The sequence below is a fragment of the Staurois parvus genome, unplaced genomic scaffold, assembly GCF_062004578.1.
Source record: "Staurois parvus isolate SC_StPar_1 unplaced genomic scaffold, SC_StPar_1.0 ptg000137l, whole genome shotgun sequence".
NCBI lineage: Eukaryota > Metazoa > Chordata > Amphibia > Anura > Ranidae > Staurois > Staurois parvus.
Window position 1 is genome coordinate 11,946,836 of NW_028317933.1, and position 15,988 is coordinate 11,962,823.

At 39.0% G+C, this 15,988-nt stretch overlaps 1 protein-coding gene across 2 annotated transcripts in view; it reads left to right on the plus strand.

Moving 5' to 3' along the window:
• RPN2 (ribophorin II) overlaps window positions 1-15,988 on the plus strand; it is a 59,349-nt gene that overhangs the window by 39,092 nt on the left and 4,269 nt on the right. For both annotated transcript variants that reach the window (XM_089673355.1, XM_089673356.1), the window contains exons 9-16: window positions 276-381; window positions 2,192-2,283; window positions 2,359-2,473; window positions 5,269-5,463; window positions 9,526-9,612; window positions 10,848-10,943; window positions 12,147-12,222; window positions 12,315-12,444. In XM_089673355.1, the coding sequence (XP_089529481.1) occupies window positions 276-381; window positions 2,192-2,283; window positions 2,359-2,473; window positions 5,269-5,463; window positions 9,526-9,612; window positions 10,848-10,943; window positions 12,147-12,222; window positions 12,315-12,444 (897 nt within the window). The remainder of the gene's footprint in view (window positions 1-275; window positions 382-2,191; window positions 2,284-2,358; window positions 2,474-5,268; window positions 5,464-9,525; window positions 9,613-10,847; window positions 10,944-12,146; window positions 12,223-12,314; window positions 12,445-15,988) is intronic.

The following is a 15,988-nucleotide window of genomic DNA, read 5'->3' on the forward strand; positions in this document are numbered from 1 at the left end:
ATTCTATGTAAGATTAGGACTAGTAAAAAACAAAAATGTTCAATGTAAAGAAGGTGATCATAGAATAGGGGTGTTGCTTTGCTTTGGATGCAACAGTGTTTCTGCCTACAGATACTTGCGATGGCAAGTCTCATCCCTGGGTATAAGTGGTTTCAGCTTCTGCTATACATCACTTTGTCTTCACTGCATCTCATATATCTGATACATGTTTATTATCCCTTATTATCTAGGAAACATTCACCATTTGATGTTAACTCATGACTTTCTTTCCTTAGAGACACATTTGAATTGAATTTCATGGATTCCAAACCAGCTAGCGGGTACTACGACTTCTCTATAAGTGTGGAGGGTGACAGTCGTTACCTGGCAAATCAGGTTGAGGTGAGTATGACCTTAATTCACTGTCTGACATGAAGACCTGCGATTTATCATGTCAACTTGTCTATGTGAATGTGCTGCATTGTGTGATGTAGAGCGCTCCGAGACCCTTTTATTTCTAATGCACGACCTAATTATCCTAATAACCCACTTAGAATGCCTGTCTGTGTAAGGCTTAAGCTGTGAATGATGTCACCGAATCCTCACTTTCCCCGTTTCTTGGCCCCTTGAGATGAACGAGAGACTCTTGAATGAAATTGTGTAACTCGGTAGGACACTGTGTCCTCATTCTGCTATTTTGAACACATTTAGGATGTAGAGCAAAGCTGTCTCTTCATTGTAGTGTGATACAAATGACAAGCTGTGCATTCTCTCCCTTAGAGAAGTAAGTAAAATTATATATAGCTATTAAAAAAAAAATTTCAGTTTTTTAATGAATAATCTTCATGGGCGTATTTATTATTAAGATTGGTAAAACAATCCTCATTTCCCCGTGCCAGCCTTACTTGTAATCCCTTTTCTCAATTTATAAAAGTGGAAAACTGAAATTTTTGATGCTGTAAAAAAAAAAGAGAGAAAAGATGGAAAGTTTGGTAAATAAAAAAAAATGGTGCTACCTTGAGATAAATTGCTTCATTAGCTCCCAACAGTTGAAAAGAATGGCCTGGTTTAGAGGGTATACATTATTGATGAAACTGTTTGTTTGCAAACGTGGTGCAACTGTCTTTATATTCAGAGTCATAATAATCTGCAAAATCGTTTTTACCTTTTGTTAAATAGTTGACACTTTATTAGTTATAGCTAAACAGTAGACGTAAAGGGATCACCTTCAGTATTTAGGTACGCTGTAACATTCAAGTAATACTGTGGTAGAGAAAATAAAGTTGAAGTTGTAATCCAAAGTTTTTTGGCTGACAGCTGTAATCTGCAATGTACACTTACCTTTTCTGCACCCTTCGTTAGAAATCGTATGAAAACTCACCCATTAGAGATAAACCTGCCCTTTGCCTTAGCTGTTGGTCATAGTGCTTTGTTTTGCGTTGGTTGAGATGAAGTAACCAACCCTATAGACCCCTGTTAATGTTGTGCCTTCTAAATCCTAACCCTACCACCAGCATGTCATATCAGAAATCCATATCCAGTGAGGCCAAGCAATGTTTTTTTTTTTTTGTTTGTTTTAGCCTTCAGACATCCAGTTTTGGTGATATTGTTCCCACCACTGCTACTGCAGCTACTGCAGCCAATCTGGAGTTAACATCATGGATAAATTGTATGAAGCCATCGAAGTGGGAATTTCAGTAAAAAAATATTTAAAGTTTATCTAAACCCAAAACAAAAATTCTCTTTTATTGCAGCTTACCCATCCATTAGTTTTCTCCCAGTAACACACTTCCAGTTCCAGGATGACATTATCACACAAAACTCTTTTGGTTGACTTTTGGTATCAGGACAACGTAATGTATAAATGTCAGCAGAGGCAGAGCATATAGAGAGTCCGGTCATAGGACTTCTTACACAATCAATAGGTTATCAAACCAATATAACATAACCGTTTCAATGGTATATTTAAAAAAATAAAAATGCCTCATATATTTCCTTCAGAGATTTTGAATATTTTTAGACAGTAAGCTCCAAGAAGCCAGGGCCCTCCTAGCCCTCTTGTATTGAACTGTATTGTTGCTGTATTGTCTCCCTTTATATTGTAAAGCGCTGAGCAAACTGTTGGTGCTATATAAATCCTGTATTATAATAATGATATTATTTTAATTATTTTTATTGTGGAGTAGTAATTGTTATAATGTTGTGTTTGCAGCTGAAGGTAAAAGTGTCCACAGAGGTAGGAATCAGCAATGTTGACCTGTCTGTTGTAGACAAAGACCAGAGTATCTCTCCTAAAACTACCAGGTAATCAAAGCAACAAAATTAGTCTTTCTTATGGTTCCATGAGAAACCTCTAGTAAACCTTCCTCTTCTCTGTAGGGTTGTGTTCCCCTCCAAAGCCAAGGGACCTTTCACTGCGGATGGCCACCAGAACTTTGCTCTGTCTTTCCAGCTTTCTGATGTGAACACAGGAGCCAGCCTGACACCACATCAGGTACATCTGTTGTAGTAACCCAAAAAATACACCCATCACAACACTGAGCAATTTAGATGCTTAAAAAAAATTATAAGCGGAGGAAACCTTCAGTAAAAACTATATGTCAAAACAGTTGGTAAGGGCTGGCTCACGCTAGAAACGCAGTCTGGATGCATGTTTTTTATGATTTTTGATGCATTTTTGATGTGTTCCATATGCTTTTTTGGATCATTTGGGGTCCAGTGTGTTTTTGGTGTGTGTTTTACCGCATTCCAGTACAGTTCTGTGCAGGAAAAATGCAACATGTTCTTTTTTTTTTTTTTTTTCCTGGAACTGGAATGCACTGAAACGGCAAGCATTGGTGTGAACCATGCCATTGACAACCACGTACTTTCTGTGCATTTTGGATGCTGCAATAAACGCGAAGGAACTCATGTAGTGTGAACCAGCCCTAAATCTAGAATGTCCTTGTAAAAAGTCAACTTTAGCTCCACCCCTTCCTACTTACCTTATTGCTCATCTCAGTGGTGGGCAGCCCTACTGTCCAATAGTGAGGTACTGCAGGGCTATGAGGCAGGGCCAAGCTCAGACTTTACAAGCTGCCTATACCTGTAGATGTATTAACGATTGTGACGTGAGGTTTTCACTGAAGGTAGTCTGAATTGTCCAGGTTTGTCAAGTTTGCTTAGAAACCTTAATATGTGGCTGTGAGACAAAACTGTATTTTATGTGCAGGAGAAAACAAAAATACCTTTGACTGACTTTGGAAATGGCAGTAGGTTGTACAGTACAGGAAAGATTTTCATATGAGAGGTTACCAAAATAGAGATGATGCAAACATAGATCTTACATGATCGGGTAGGATGTAAGAGTCCCGTTTCATGAAGCTGAGTAAAGTTCATAGAGTGGAGGTTTTCCCGCATAACCACGCTGTTATCATTTTTATTGTTTTTATATTTATTTTAGGACACCACTTTAGTCCCAGCCTCATGTTAAAACGGTTCTCAGATCAGGTGCTTTTAAACACACTTCCAGCTGCTCTACTGGCCGGGAGTGTGTGTGCGCATTTGTAAAGCCAACTTTGGGCTTTCAGGTGGAAGTGATACGATTGGCTATAAAGCCAACTGATCACTTCCACAACTGCTGCAACACCACAAATCCCTTTCTAAATCAGGTGCAGTAAACAAAAATACAAACAGTCTCCACAGATTTTGCAACAACCATTAAGTAGGAATAAACCCTTTTTGGGCGTCTGGTACCTAATTAGGAGAGTATTTGCAGTTCATGTAAATTGCTTTTGAATTTATTTGATAATATTGACCCTGTGGTTATAAGGATGTCCAACTTGTGTCTTTGGACTCTTTAAAAAAAACAAAAAAAAACTTTATTTTTGTAGTAACACATTATGCTTTCTTAAACCACTATGCCCATTTCTCTGTACCTAGCCAATTCAGCAAGTATGGAATCATCTATCATCTTCTCCGAGGGGTAATTATTTACATCAGTAGACATATAACATGCCTATCGACATATCCCTCTCTTCCTTCCACATCAACAGTTTCTATGCTTTTCTGGAGGAAACCAGCACTTCCAAATTGTAGAGCTACCAATCAGGTTCTCCTCTGCACCCCGAGTGTTTAGCAAAAGTTCTTGCCCCAATTCTTGTTCTTCTGCTGACCCATGACATTTATGTCAAAGGATACTTGTACGACTTTCTTCTGAAGGACTCCTCCACTGTGACATTCCAAAGGATTATTCAGTTTCTTCAAACCTTTGGCTGGTTAATCAACTTTCTAACGTCTTCTCTTCAGCCCTCACACCGTCTGGAGTACCTAAATCTAATTTTGGACACAGCCCAAGCCGGAATCTTTCTTTTTTTTTTCTCCAGAAATGATTGTCTCTTAAAAGTCCCACATGTGAACCCTCATGGCATGGTGGAAATCCAACTCTGCCCTGTAATCAGGAGAGTAATTTCCTCCCCATGTCCTGAAAGGTGGTGACAACGGATGCCAGCCTTACCAGTTGGTGTGTATTTTGCATCAAATTATCTGTACAACACTGGACATCCCTTCCCCTTCTACAAGGTCACTCAGCCAGGGTGTAGTCTGGGTGTAGTTCTGAGTTGACTTCTGAGCTTGTCCTTCCTACCTCGTGTCCTGCTCCGAAACAAAACACCAAAGACCTTTCCCAACACTACATGGATGTTGTCAAAGTCTGCCTGGCAGCCATGGCTTCTGTTAGCAAATCCGATCCCTTTTTTGTTCTCCCGTTTCAAGGGCCATCCTACATCATGCTCCACCTCTGCCAGGTGGAGCAGATAACTTATTTCCAGGGCCTACGCCTTTTGGAATGAGTTCCTTCTTTCCTTAACAGAGCTCTCACTACTAGGTCTGTTAGTGTCTCTTGGGCTTTCCAGCATTTTTTTTTTGTTGCTGTCAACCCCTCAGTTTGCTTGCCTAAACATTTTTTACCTTCATGCAAGGGATGCATTAAGGTAAAAAATATTTAGGCTTTAGAACCACTTTAAGATAAAAAGATGTTGAACTTTGTTCCTCTTGTCACTCCTCTGCATGTTTAAAGAAAAAAAAATAGTATTTTGGAGTGTGTGGGATTATTTCAGGGTGCACTAGTGGGGAGTGTCCAGTCACCTTAAGGTAGCCAACTTACTGTACAACCCATGGTCTATAAATATGAGCACTGTGTCACTGTGATTCCATACGTATCCGTATCCTGAGCAGTTTTCGGTCATGGTTTATTCATTTGAGCTCTTCACACGTTTTTAGGGTCAGATAATATTTTTTTTTCATCCTTAGACATTTGTTCGGCTTCACAACCAAAAAACAGGCCAGGAAGTTGTGTTTGTTGCTGAGCCAGACACCAAGGGCACCTACCGGTTTGAGCTGGACCCATCTGAGAGGAAGTCAGAGTTTGACTCTGCATCTGGAACGTATACTCTGTACCTGATAGTAGGAGATGCTACCCTGGAGAATCCAATGCTTTGGAACATGGTATGTGGTGTTTACTAATGGTTTTCCATGTTCCAGCTGCAGTGAAAACACACAATTTCTATGATTGACAAGAGCATCTGAGGTCTTGCACCTTCATCTTTTAGAAACCCATATTTTAAGGGGGTAAAATAGTTTACATGATTGCAGATTAGAAAGACCTACTTTAAGGGATGGGAGCCATATTAGCCTATGGCAACACAAGCAACCAAATCTCATTGCTAGAATTAAACTGCTTGTTGTGCATCTATCCATTGTCAGCAAATTGATTCAAAAAGCTGCAAATAAGGATATTGTGAACAAGCAATTAAATTCACCATTAGCCAAAGAAATGTAACTGCACAGCACGTATAATGGGTTAATTGGCTAAATCTGAAGATAACCTTTAACCAGTTCACACCCGGCTTATAGTCAAATGACAGCCGGGCGGGACATTCACCGTTCTGGATGGACATCACTTGACATCTTCCCGAAACGTGCCTCATGCTGCGGCATGATCTGTCACCCACTGTGTCCACTGGACACAGCGTATGACTGATCATTGTACTGGCCACTGCCGGTACCATGCGATCGCTAAAACCAATCACAGCAGATCACATGGCAATTGTACACCATGGATAGCTTTCATTCATGCCATCCATTGTGTACTATCGTGTTCAAAATAAGTAATAGTGCTGTGCTTCTCAAACATCAACAAACAATCGATATGCGAAAAAACTAAATAAAACATAACAGTGTTTCAAATATTCCGTGAGTCTCTTCAGTTCTTTTAAAATATCACAAATATATTTTCTTCTTATATGTTATAACATCATCTTCTCAAACCAATATCTGTGCTTTTATTTATATATATATATATATATATATATATATATATATATATATATATATATATATATATATATATATATATATAAAATATCATCATTTTCATAACCCAATATCTGTGCTCTTTCACTAAACACCTAAGTTGTGCTCTCACCTGAATATTTTGACATCACATAAAGTGCTTGGTCAGACAACGCTTGAGGGTGAAATGTGATTGATCATTGGAATTGATGTACATTGGAATTGATCGTAAATCAAAAGAATGCAGTGCAGTACTTTTAACTCAAATACTGTGCTACTAATATCCAACATGCATAAACGAATAGTGAAAATAAAAATAGTGCTTAGTGACAATAATATGTGCTACATCAAATATATATCAACACATACATATGAATATCCATAAAACTGCATATATCAGTGCAAAATGAATAGTGTACACAAATATCAAATGAACTGTTCTAAATAGTGGACTGTCCCTTTAACCTCCTCGGCGGTATGATTATTTTCGTTTTTTTGTGCTGAAAGAGGTACCCTTTTTTTGCATGGAAATATGTAGTTTTTTATTGTAGGCTGTAATTTTTAGGAATAACTCATTGAAATCTGTACGAACAAGAGTCTAGTAAACATCCCGGGTAGGATAAAATTTGAAACACGAAATCATGAAGTATAATTTAATAAATAATCATAAAAAATAATAATATAATAATAAATTTAATTCAATAATATAATCAAACCAAAAACACTGAAATTTGAATTACAGAGGCAAATTCGCACATCGCTGAGCAAAGTCGCAAAATCGTTTTCAGTGTCTGATGACGAATTTCCCCACGAATCATCACTCAATTCTGCAAGTGGTTCTGATTTACTATCGCTGTTCTCTAGCCGGTCTAAAACCGCTTTTGACGTAAAGGGACGCTTTTTGGACGCCATGGACTTTTCCAAGTTTCCAGGCAGAAAGAACAGTCAAAATGCAGGCAGGGGACAGGACAAAGCAGTAGGGACAAAATGTATGTGAAATGCATTGAAACAGAAATGTTTTACTATGTAATAGTCATTTTAAAAAAAAATTACATTTTTTAAAAATTTCAAATTTGCCACCGGTTCCGGCGCCCGTACGTCCCGATGTCACAGGGACTGGAACACGGAAGCCGGATGCCGGCATCGGCCGGAGGTGATGGCCGGGGACGCTGCAGGGGACACATCATGGGAGCGAAGGACAAGGTAAGTGCTGCAGGGACTCCCTGAGCAACGCCGCATGGTAAGCCCGAGTGTAGCTACACTCGGGAATACCGCTAAGGAGGTTAACACTCCAATATCTTCACATGTGCTTGTGCAGTATATCTCCTGTGCATCGTATACCAAATATACCATCAATAAGTGTCCCAAAATTATGATTTCAAAATAATGGTGAACAACCCCTTTAAATCCGCTGTACTCCAGGTGAGTCTGTGTGATCACGCTACTGTATACACATGTACGGTGCTCCTGTGTCACCCCTTAGTGCTCATCCACCTCTGACAAAGTATTGCGCTCACCTTCAAGTTTGACCCGAAATACCAGGTCAAACTACGCTTTTCCCTTTAACCTGGGATGGTATATTGGTACCAAGGTCTTCTCCACCGTCAGCACTTAAAATCTCCAGAACGCTCCACAAACATATGAAAAAAATGCTCCATATAGTGAAGTATTGCCAAATAAATCAACTTTATTAAAATAATCCAATACACTCACATTTAAAAGTGTCCACCTGGGATACCGCAGGGTAAAAACTCACTATACTGTGTATCTGTAGAATAAAGTGCAGGATTCTCTTATCCAAAATGGCGGCATGTGCACTTCCGGTTTGCGGCTTGACGTCATCGGCGTACCCTACGCGTTACCTCACGTCATGTGACTTCATCAGGGGTAGGAATTAATCGATTTTCAGATATATATACTATATATTATAGTACAGACAAAATTATAAACCCTGATTTTGGGTCATTTTCACCATAGAAATATAACCAAATACAGTTTGTCCTACAATTTTGAAGAAAAATTCATTTGCTAAATTTTAGAACAGAAACGAAGAAAAACACGTTTTTGTTTTTTTTTGTTTGGCAAAAACATAAACCGAGTGGTGATTAATTACCACCAAAAAGTTATTTTTGTGTGAAAAAAATGCAGAAAATTTAATATGGTACAGTGTTGCATGACCGTGCAATTGTCATTCAGATTTCAACAGCACTGAAAGCTGAATATTGGCTTGGGCAGGAAGGGGGTAAACATGCCTGGTATTGAAGTGATTAAAAGTAACAGTAAATAATGTTGCTATTCTCCAAAAATCATCCATACACATCCACAGCTTAATGGACCTGTAATTTGTTTTTCACAAAAACTAATTCTTACTGGGTTTTTTCTGTTTTTTTTGCTTTCTTTTAATGAATTCCATGAGCTCTCAAACCACTTTTTCCCCCTTTGCGTCTGTTTTGTTTGAACAACTCAAATGCAAAGATGTTTTAAATGTAACAAATTTGAAATAAAACAAAAAAATTGGGAGCAAAATAAAAAATAAAAAAATCTTAAGAAAAGGAGAGGAAGGGGTTAATTAGGGCTAATTAGTATTAACAGAGGGTTAAATAAGAGAGGTGTTTTTTTTTGTTTTTTTTTTAACATGCAAGGTTGTGTTAAAATTTATATGCAGGTCAAAGGTCAATCCTTTGATCAGTTATGAGTGAACCAGGGTTGTACAAAGAAGCACTAATAACATTGTAATAACATTGCTACATCTTAACCTTCATTTCAGTTCTGCAGGTTTGATTACTCAGGAGCAGAAAGATCAGCTCCTGTGATAAAGAAAATAACAGCCGAAAATTGTCAGGAAGTGACCAGAGGGCTGCGGGGAAGGTGGCGAAGCTGAGCTTAATACATCTGCTTAGTGTTTGGATGAGGGGTGTGCAGGGGCGGACTGACCATTTGGAAACTCAGGCGCTGCCCGAGGGCCCGGGGTCAGTACGGGGCCCCATGAGATGCCCCTGGTACCTTTTTCATAGACTTTTTGGAGTTTGGGCAAGGACACGGGCCCCATGATCCCCTATTGCCCGGGGGCCCCATGAGTTGTCAGTCCGCCCCTGGGGGTGTGTGTAGTGTGCCCAAAGTCTACAACTGGTTAATAACAGTTAAAAATGTAATGTTCCAGTAATATATATGTTACTAAATGTTCTAGTAATATATGTGCGTGTTGGTCTCATTCAGGCTGATGTGGTGATTAAGTTTCCTGAGGAAGATGCTCCGACTCCTGTGCAGAGCAAGAACCTGTTCACTCCCAAACCAGACATCCAGGTAACTAGAGCTCCAGAAACACTGGAAATAGAAATGTTATTTATGAAACATACTGTACGTACTGCCTGGGATCATGACTTATAGATGATACAGGTATACTTCAATCATTTTGGATCTGATGTTTGACATAGTTACATTGTGCTTGAAGTGGGTTTAAGGGGAAAAACCCCCAGAAGTTGTTAGTAGTTGTTGGATCAGCAGTTCCTGATTACTCCATATATTGGATGTTTGGAGTGTGGACGGCTTTCACAGGGGTACACACCCTGGATTACAACATAACAGATTTTGTTCATCCCATGTATATTTAATCAACATAAATTTGTGGTAACTTGTATGACAATGGCACGGACCAGAATGTGGATACACTATAATAGATACCTTGATTGAGAGAAATGCATAAGACTCCGGGAACTACACATAGTTGAGGACCTGGGAAATATACATACAATTTGCCTTGTGCATGGATGGATCCGAGCAACTTGAATATACATGAACCTGTTCTGTGCAGAGAAAGATAAAGAGCACCACAACTTGGGGTACTAAAAAATTGTACACTTTTTATACTTTACATGTATTTATATATTATTATTATATTATTATTATACAGTATTTATAAAGCGCCAATAGTTTGCTCAGCGCTGTACATTACAAAGTGGGACAGAACGTGTGACAGAACAATACCAATACAATGCAAAACATGAGGGGATTGAGGGCCCTGCTCTTTCGAGCTTACAATCTAGGAATATATAGGCTATGCAGGACTGCAGTCCATGTGGACCAGTTAATAGTTGGAGGACCTATATATATATATATATTTTTTTTTTTATTTGTTACGCAAGTTGATAACCTAATAAAATGTGTGATTGAGATGACATAAGCAGACCCACTGTGTATATATAGAGAGAGAAAAGAGATTTATAAGGATAAATGGTAAAAAGGTTTTATATAGCTTATCTAGCTGGAGGATATTCACTTTTGTATTCAGTAAGAAAAGCCTGGAAAGTGCCAATATAAAAACAAGGTAATGTGTGAAGTGGCAGCAGAGGGATTGTTGTACCATGTTGGAAATCGATAATTCCAAATTGCTACATGTATGAAGTAGGTTTGTGGGGGGTTTTGTTGCTTTATTTTGTTTCTTCCTGAAGATGCCATAATGGTGATTAATTAAAACGAGTGATTTAATAGGTAGTTTACTATTTTTTGCTAATTTAAAAACAAATATCTGTCATCTGCAGCACTTATTCCGGGAGCCTGAGAAGCGACCTCCCAATGTCGTATCCAACACTTTCACTGCTTTGGTCTTGGCCCCGCTGCTCCTGCTCTTCATCCTTGTAAGTAGCAATGTTACCTTTTAATTCTTTATAGGAAGCAGTTTCTGCAAGACAAAAATATTCTAACACAGGAATGATGCTGAAGAATTGAACCTGGCATTTCCTGGCTTCAGTTTAACACTGTAAAAATAAATTGTATATATATTTAGAGAAAGAGAGAGAGAATTTTTGGTACATCTCTGCAATGCAAAAATAGCTGCTGATTTGCCAGAAATTAATTGTGCCCTTTACTTCCTGTAGTGAGCTTACAACAAAAGTGTCTGTGCTGCACGGAGATTTCAGTCACTGTTGTCAGCATTGCCTGGTGGACGATTGAACTTCACCTATCCACCACCCCTCTCTATATCACTGCATGTCCATACATTGATTTCTTTCCCAGCAAAATCTTGCTGCCTTTTACTCCCAAGAGCCTGCCATAGAAAGGGCTGTGGGGAGATCTGTTCCTACAAGAATATAACAAGCCTAATGATGATGTCACAGGAAGTAATAGGTTATTTATCGAAAAATAAATAAATAAAAATGCTAGGACATGTTCTTAAGGTGAAATAGAAGTTTGCTACATTTCAGTAATGACCGGATGTACACTTTAAAGCAATATATTTTTTTTTTAACACATTGCACCCTCACTTTGTCCGTGATGTATTCAGCTGTGATTGTACATTAGAGAGCTCTGTAAAATGTAAATTGGACCCATTTACATGCAATTTTGTTAAATTTACCTAGTTAAAACAGAATTTTATTATGTAGTACTCAACAGAAAACAGAAAATATATGCATGGCACTTCATCACATATTAAGATTCACTTTGGAGAATTGTAATGGAAATAATCAGTGAATCCTAGTAATACTATAATTTAAACTTGAAGTTATATCTCATGATACCAGTAAAATCTAAGTTCTAAGTTATCTTTTTACCCGTTTATGATGACATTTCAGTGATGGCATATTCCTTATGAAGGATAGCGATTGCATGTATTCATATTCGCAGTATTGATATATATTGCAGCATTGGACAAAGGAATGTACAGGTGTAACATTTAAAGAAATACAGGACATGGTGGGAAGGATTATCCTGCCCAAGCAAACTAACAGTGTACTAATTAAATGGATTAATAGCTCATAACGAGCAATATAATGAACATTCCATTATAAATACTAAGACCATTTAACAGACATATATTTTTGTACACATTTTCATTGTAGTGGATAAAGATTGGTGTAAATATCTCCAACTTCAACTTTGCTCCCAGCACTCTGGTCTTCCATCTGGGACATGCAGGTATGGATCCACACTGTTAATGGTGTTTTGAGTGCTGTGATTGGTTGCCTGTAATAGGTTTATGTGCTAATCATTACTTTTTGTCTTCCAAGCTATGCTGGGCCTGATGTATGTCTACTGGACCCAACTGAACATGTTCCAGACTCTTAAATACCTGGCCATGCTTGGAATTGTCACTTTCCTTGCAGGAAACCGCATGCTTGCCCAAAAAGCAGTGAAGAGGTAATGTGAAAAAATAGACTGACCATTAGACTGACATAGTAAGTGGATTCAGGCTTGGGCAACATCAGTGTTTTTAAAGTGGTTCTAAAGGTAGAATGTTTTTTTACCTTAATGCTTTCTCTGCATTAGGGTAAAAAAAAAACCTTCTGTGTGCAGCTCACCCAGCCCCCTATTATAGTTACCTAAGCCTGATCTCGATCCAGTGCTCTGACCGAAAGCAGTGACTCTCCCGGCTCTCTCCTCACTGGAGATCGAGGCAGCAGTGGGAGCCATTGGCTCCCACTGCTGTCAATCAGCAAAGCAACTCCTATTTCTCTCCTGACAGATTCCTTTTACAGAGGCCCTGTAACCAACTTAACTCATTGTAGGTAAAAGTGCAGAACAATCAAGTTTCTAAAGTTTTTTTTTTTTTTCTTTTCATGCATTTTTTGGCTTGCAATGTGCCTGTGAACTTCTAAGCAGGCAGTCAATTCCCTAGCACTGCCCCCTCCTTTATGCATGTCACAGCCCACTCCACTTCTGGGAGTAGCTATTTTAATGTCTGTGCTGACCCAGCTTCTCCGCCCCTCACTTCATCTCTCTCCATAAACCTTTTTGCTAGGAGAGGAGTGAAGGGGTGTATACTATACAGTGTAGTTTGAGTGGGAGCCCTTTGGTGGCTAGGGCTGCTGCTATCACATCCATGCTCAGGACTTTAGCATGTTTACTCAAGGGAAGCTTTTACAGGTAAACAAAATGCTTAAAATATGTTAAGAGCACATATAATCTTGTGGGGAAAAAAGAAGAAATATCCACGCACTAATGTATATTGTAACCAGTCCAAAAGTCCCAATTAGGTCTGTAGTTGGTAACTGCTTTAGGTGGCAGCTGTTCTGGAGTGAGCCAACTCTGTATGCATAATAAGGAAAGAGAGAGAGGTGCCTTCTAAGTGCAGTATAAGAAGATATAGCTTCCACCGGCTTGCAGTGCACGCTGGTTACAGGTACCTCCGGTTCCGGTTGGACGACGGTGCCTGGGACTCCTGACCATCCACAGCAGCTTGGGATCCCCTCCACCATCTACAGCGGTTAGCACCCCACTGGACGGATTCCTGCAGAACTAGGATCACGGCTATACTGATGGGCTATTTTATCACTTCCACATTGTGAGTTTTACCATTTGTGGCTTATTAAATATCTTTTTATACTGCAATTAGAAGCCGTCTCTCTCTCTTTCCTTATTATAATCTTATGGGAAGAATGCTGTTGAAATTAATGGACTGGCGACAGGGTCTCTTTAAAAGGGTTTGTTTTTATTTATAAAAAAATACTCTGTACAGTACATGAACACTATTCTATCATTTTAACACCTTCCCACCCAGTCTATAGCAGATTGACGGCCAGGCAGGACGCTCCTCCTTCTGAGTGGACACCATATAACATCCTATCAGAAGGTGCCGTGGTGCTGTGCAATGGCACGATCTGTCACCAGCTGTGTCCATGGACAATCACAGCAGGTCACATGACAATTATTGTATACAGTGGATGGCTTCCTTTCATGCCATCTATTGTATACAGTTGTGTTGTTAGCTGTGATTGGCCACAGCAGTCACATGGTACAGAGGGCGCACAGGCCTAGTGCATTACCATAAAAAATAAAGTAGGTGTTGTACTCACAAACGACAATATAGTCAAGGCACATCATAAAGAACAGCTGGGTCAACACCGCGCTGAGTAACAGTCCGCAATAGGGAGTGTAGACATCCAATAGACTGACGCGTTTCGAGGACTTGCCTCTTCCTCAGAGCCCTCAGGCAAGTCCTCGAAACGCGTCAGCCTATTGGATGTCTACACTCCCTATTGCGGACTGTTACTCAGCGCAGTGTTGACCCAACTGTTCTTTATGATGTGCTTTGACTATATTGTCGTTTGTGAGTACAACACATACTTTATTTTTTATTAAACATTTTTTATGGTAATGCACTAGGCCTGTGCGCCCTCTGTTTTTTATTTCCTCATTCAGTATATTTGGATTCCCGCGGTCTATTTGAGGGCAGCAAGGTGTGCATGTTCCAGGACATTCTTAATGTGGTTGTAGCCTGCATCGAGTCCATTCCCAAGCGCAGGAGCATTTGTGTTTGCTGGTTCTTTAGTCACATGGTACACACAGGACCAATCGCAGCTCATCTGTACTATGGTAACATTGTATTGTTCTGGTCGCAGTGTGTTGAAAAAACAATATAGTAAAAAAAAAAAAAAGAAAGAAAGAAAAAGTAATAAAAAAGTAAAAAAATTATGGAACAAATGTATTTTTTTTTTTTTTTTTACATACTGTAACCAGTCAGTGTCCCTGATCACCGCCACACTAGTTATATGATAATGCTGTACTGGCGTGGTGACAATATGTAAAAAAAAAAAAAAAGTTAATTTTTTTTTTAATTTCTTCAGTTCCAAAAATTTGTGGCAAATTACAACTTAAAAAACTCGTCATGCCGCTTACCAAATACCTTGGATTGTCTATTTTCTAAAAATGGGTCATTTGGGGATATTTGTATTATCCTGCCATTTTCGGGCCTCAAGAAATGAGATTGGCTGTCAGTACATCAGGATCGATCTATTGTCAGATATATATATCCCATAGTTTGTAGACTCTATAACTTTCCTACAGACTAAATAATATACACTAATTTGATTAATTTGGGGTATTTTCACCAAATAAATTTATCAGAATACATTTTGACCTAAATTTATGAAGAAAGGTTATTTATTTGCAAAATTTTATAACCGAAACAAAGAAAAACATGTTTTGGTTTTTTTTTGTTTTGTTTTTCTAAGTTTCGGGGGTTTTTGTTTAGCAAAAAATGAAAACCTAATTGGTGATTAAATACCACCAAAATAAAGCTCTATTTGTATGAAAAAAGTATAAACATTTTTTATGGGTACAGTGTTGCATGACCGCACAATTGTCATTCAGAGTTGAAAGCTGAAAATTGGCCTGGGCAGGAAGGGAGTAAAAGTGCCCGGTATTGAAGTGGTTAAACTAATCCAATTTTAAAATATCTCTTTATGCTCCTCCCATACCTGTAGACCAATTGTGTATGCAGTGAAGCCTGCCCCAAATTCTTCTAATATTTGTCACAGCTCTGTCCTGTCCTCCCTCCAGCATGGACCGGCCCCCTAGCAGTACAAGAGGGAGCGCCATCCTCCTTCCAAGCCCTACACATGTGCAGTGTGCTTTTTCTGAGAAGAAATGCTCAGCGACTGCAATGGGAGAAAGAGCGCTTTAGCTGCTTGGGGTCATCTCCGGCGACAGAAGATAGCAATGCGTATGTGCAGGGATCGGAGGGACAGCGCTCAATCTTGTACCACAAGAGGCACTCGTCTTCATGGCTGATCTGTCCTAGAGAAGAGGACAAGATGGAGCTGTAAACAATAGCAGCGTTTGCAGGAGGCTTGCAAGTGGCCTACATTTGTAGGAGGAACATAAATGGGTATTTTTAAAATTAGATTAGTTTAGAATTATGGAATAATGTTTATGGTCTGTGTAGATTTTTTATTTTTTTTTT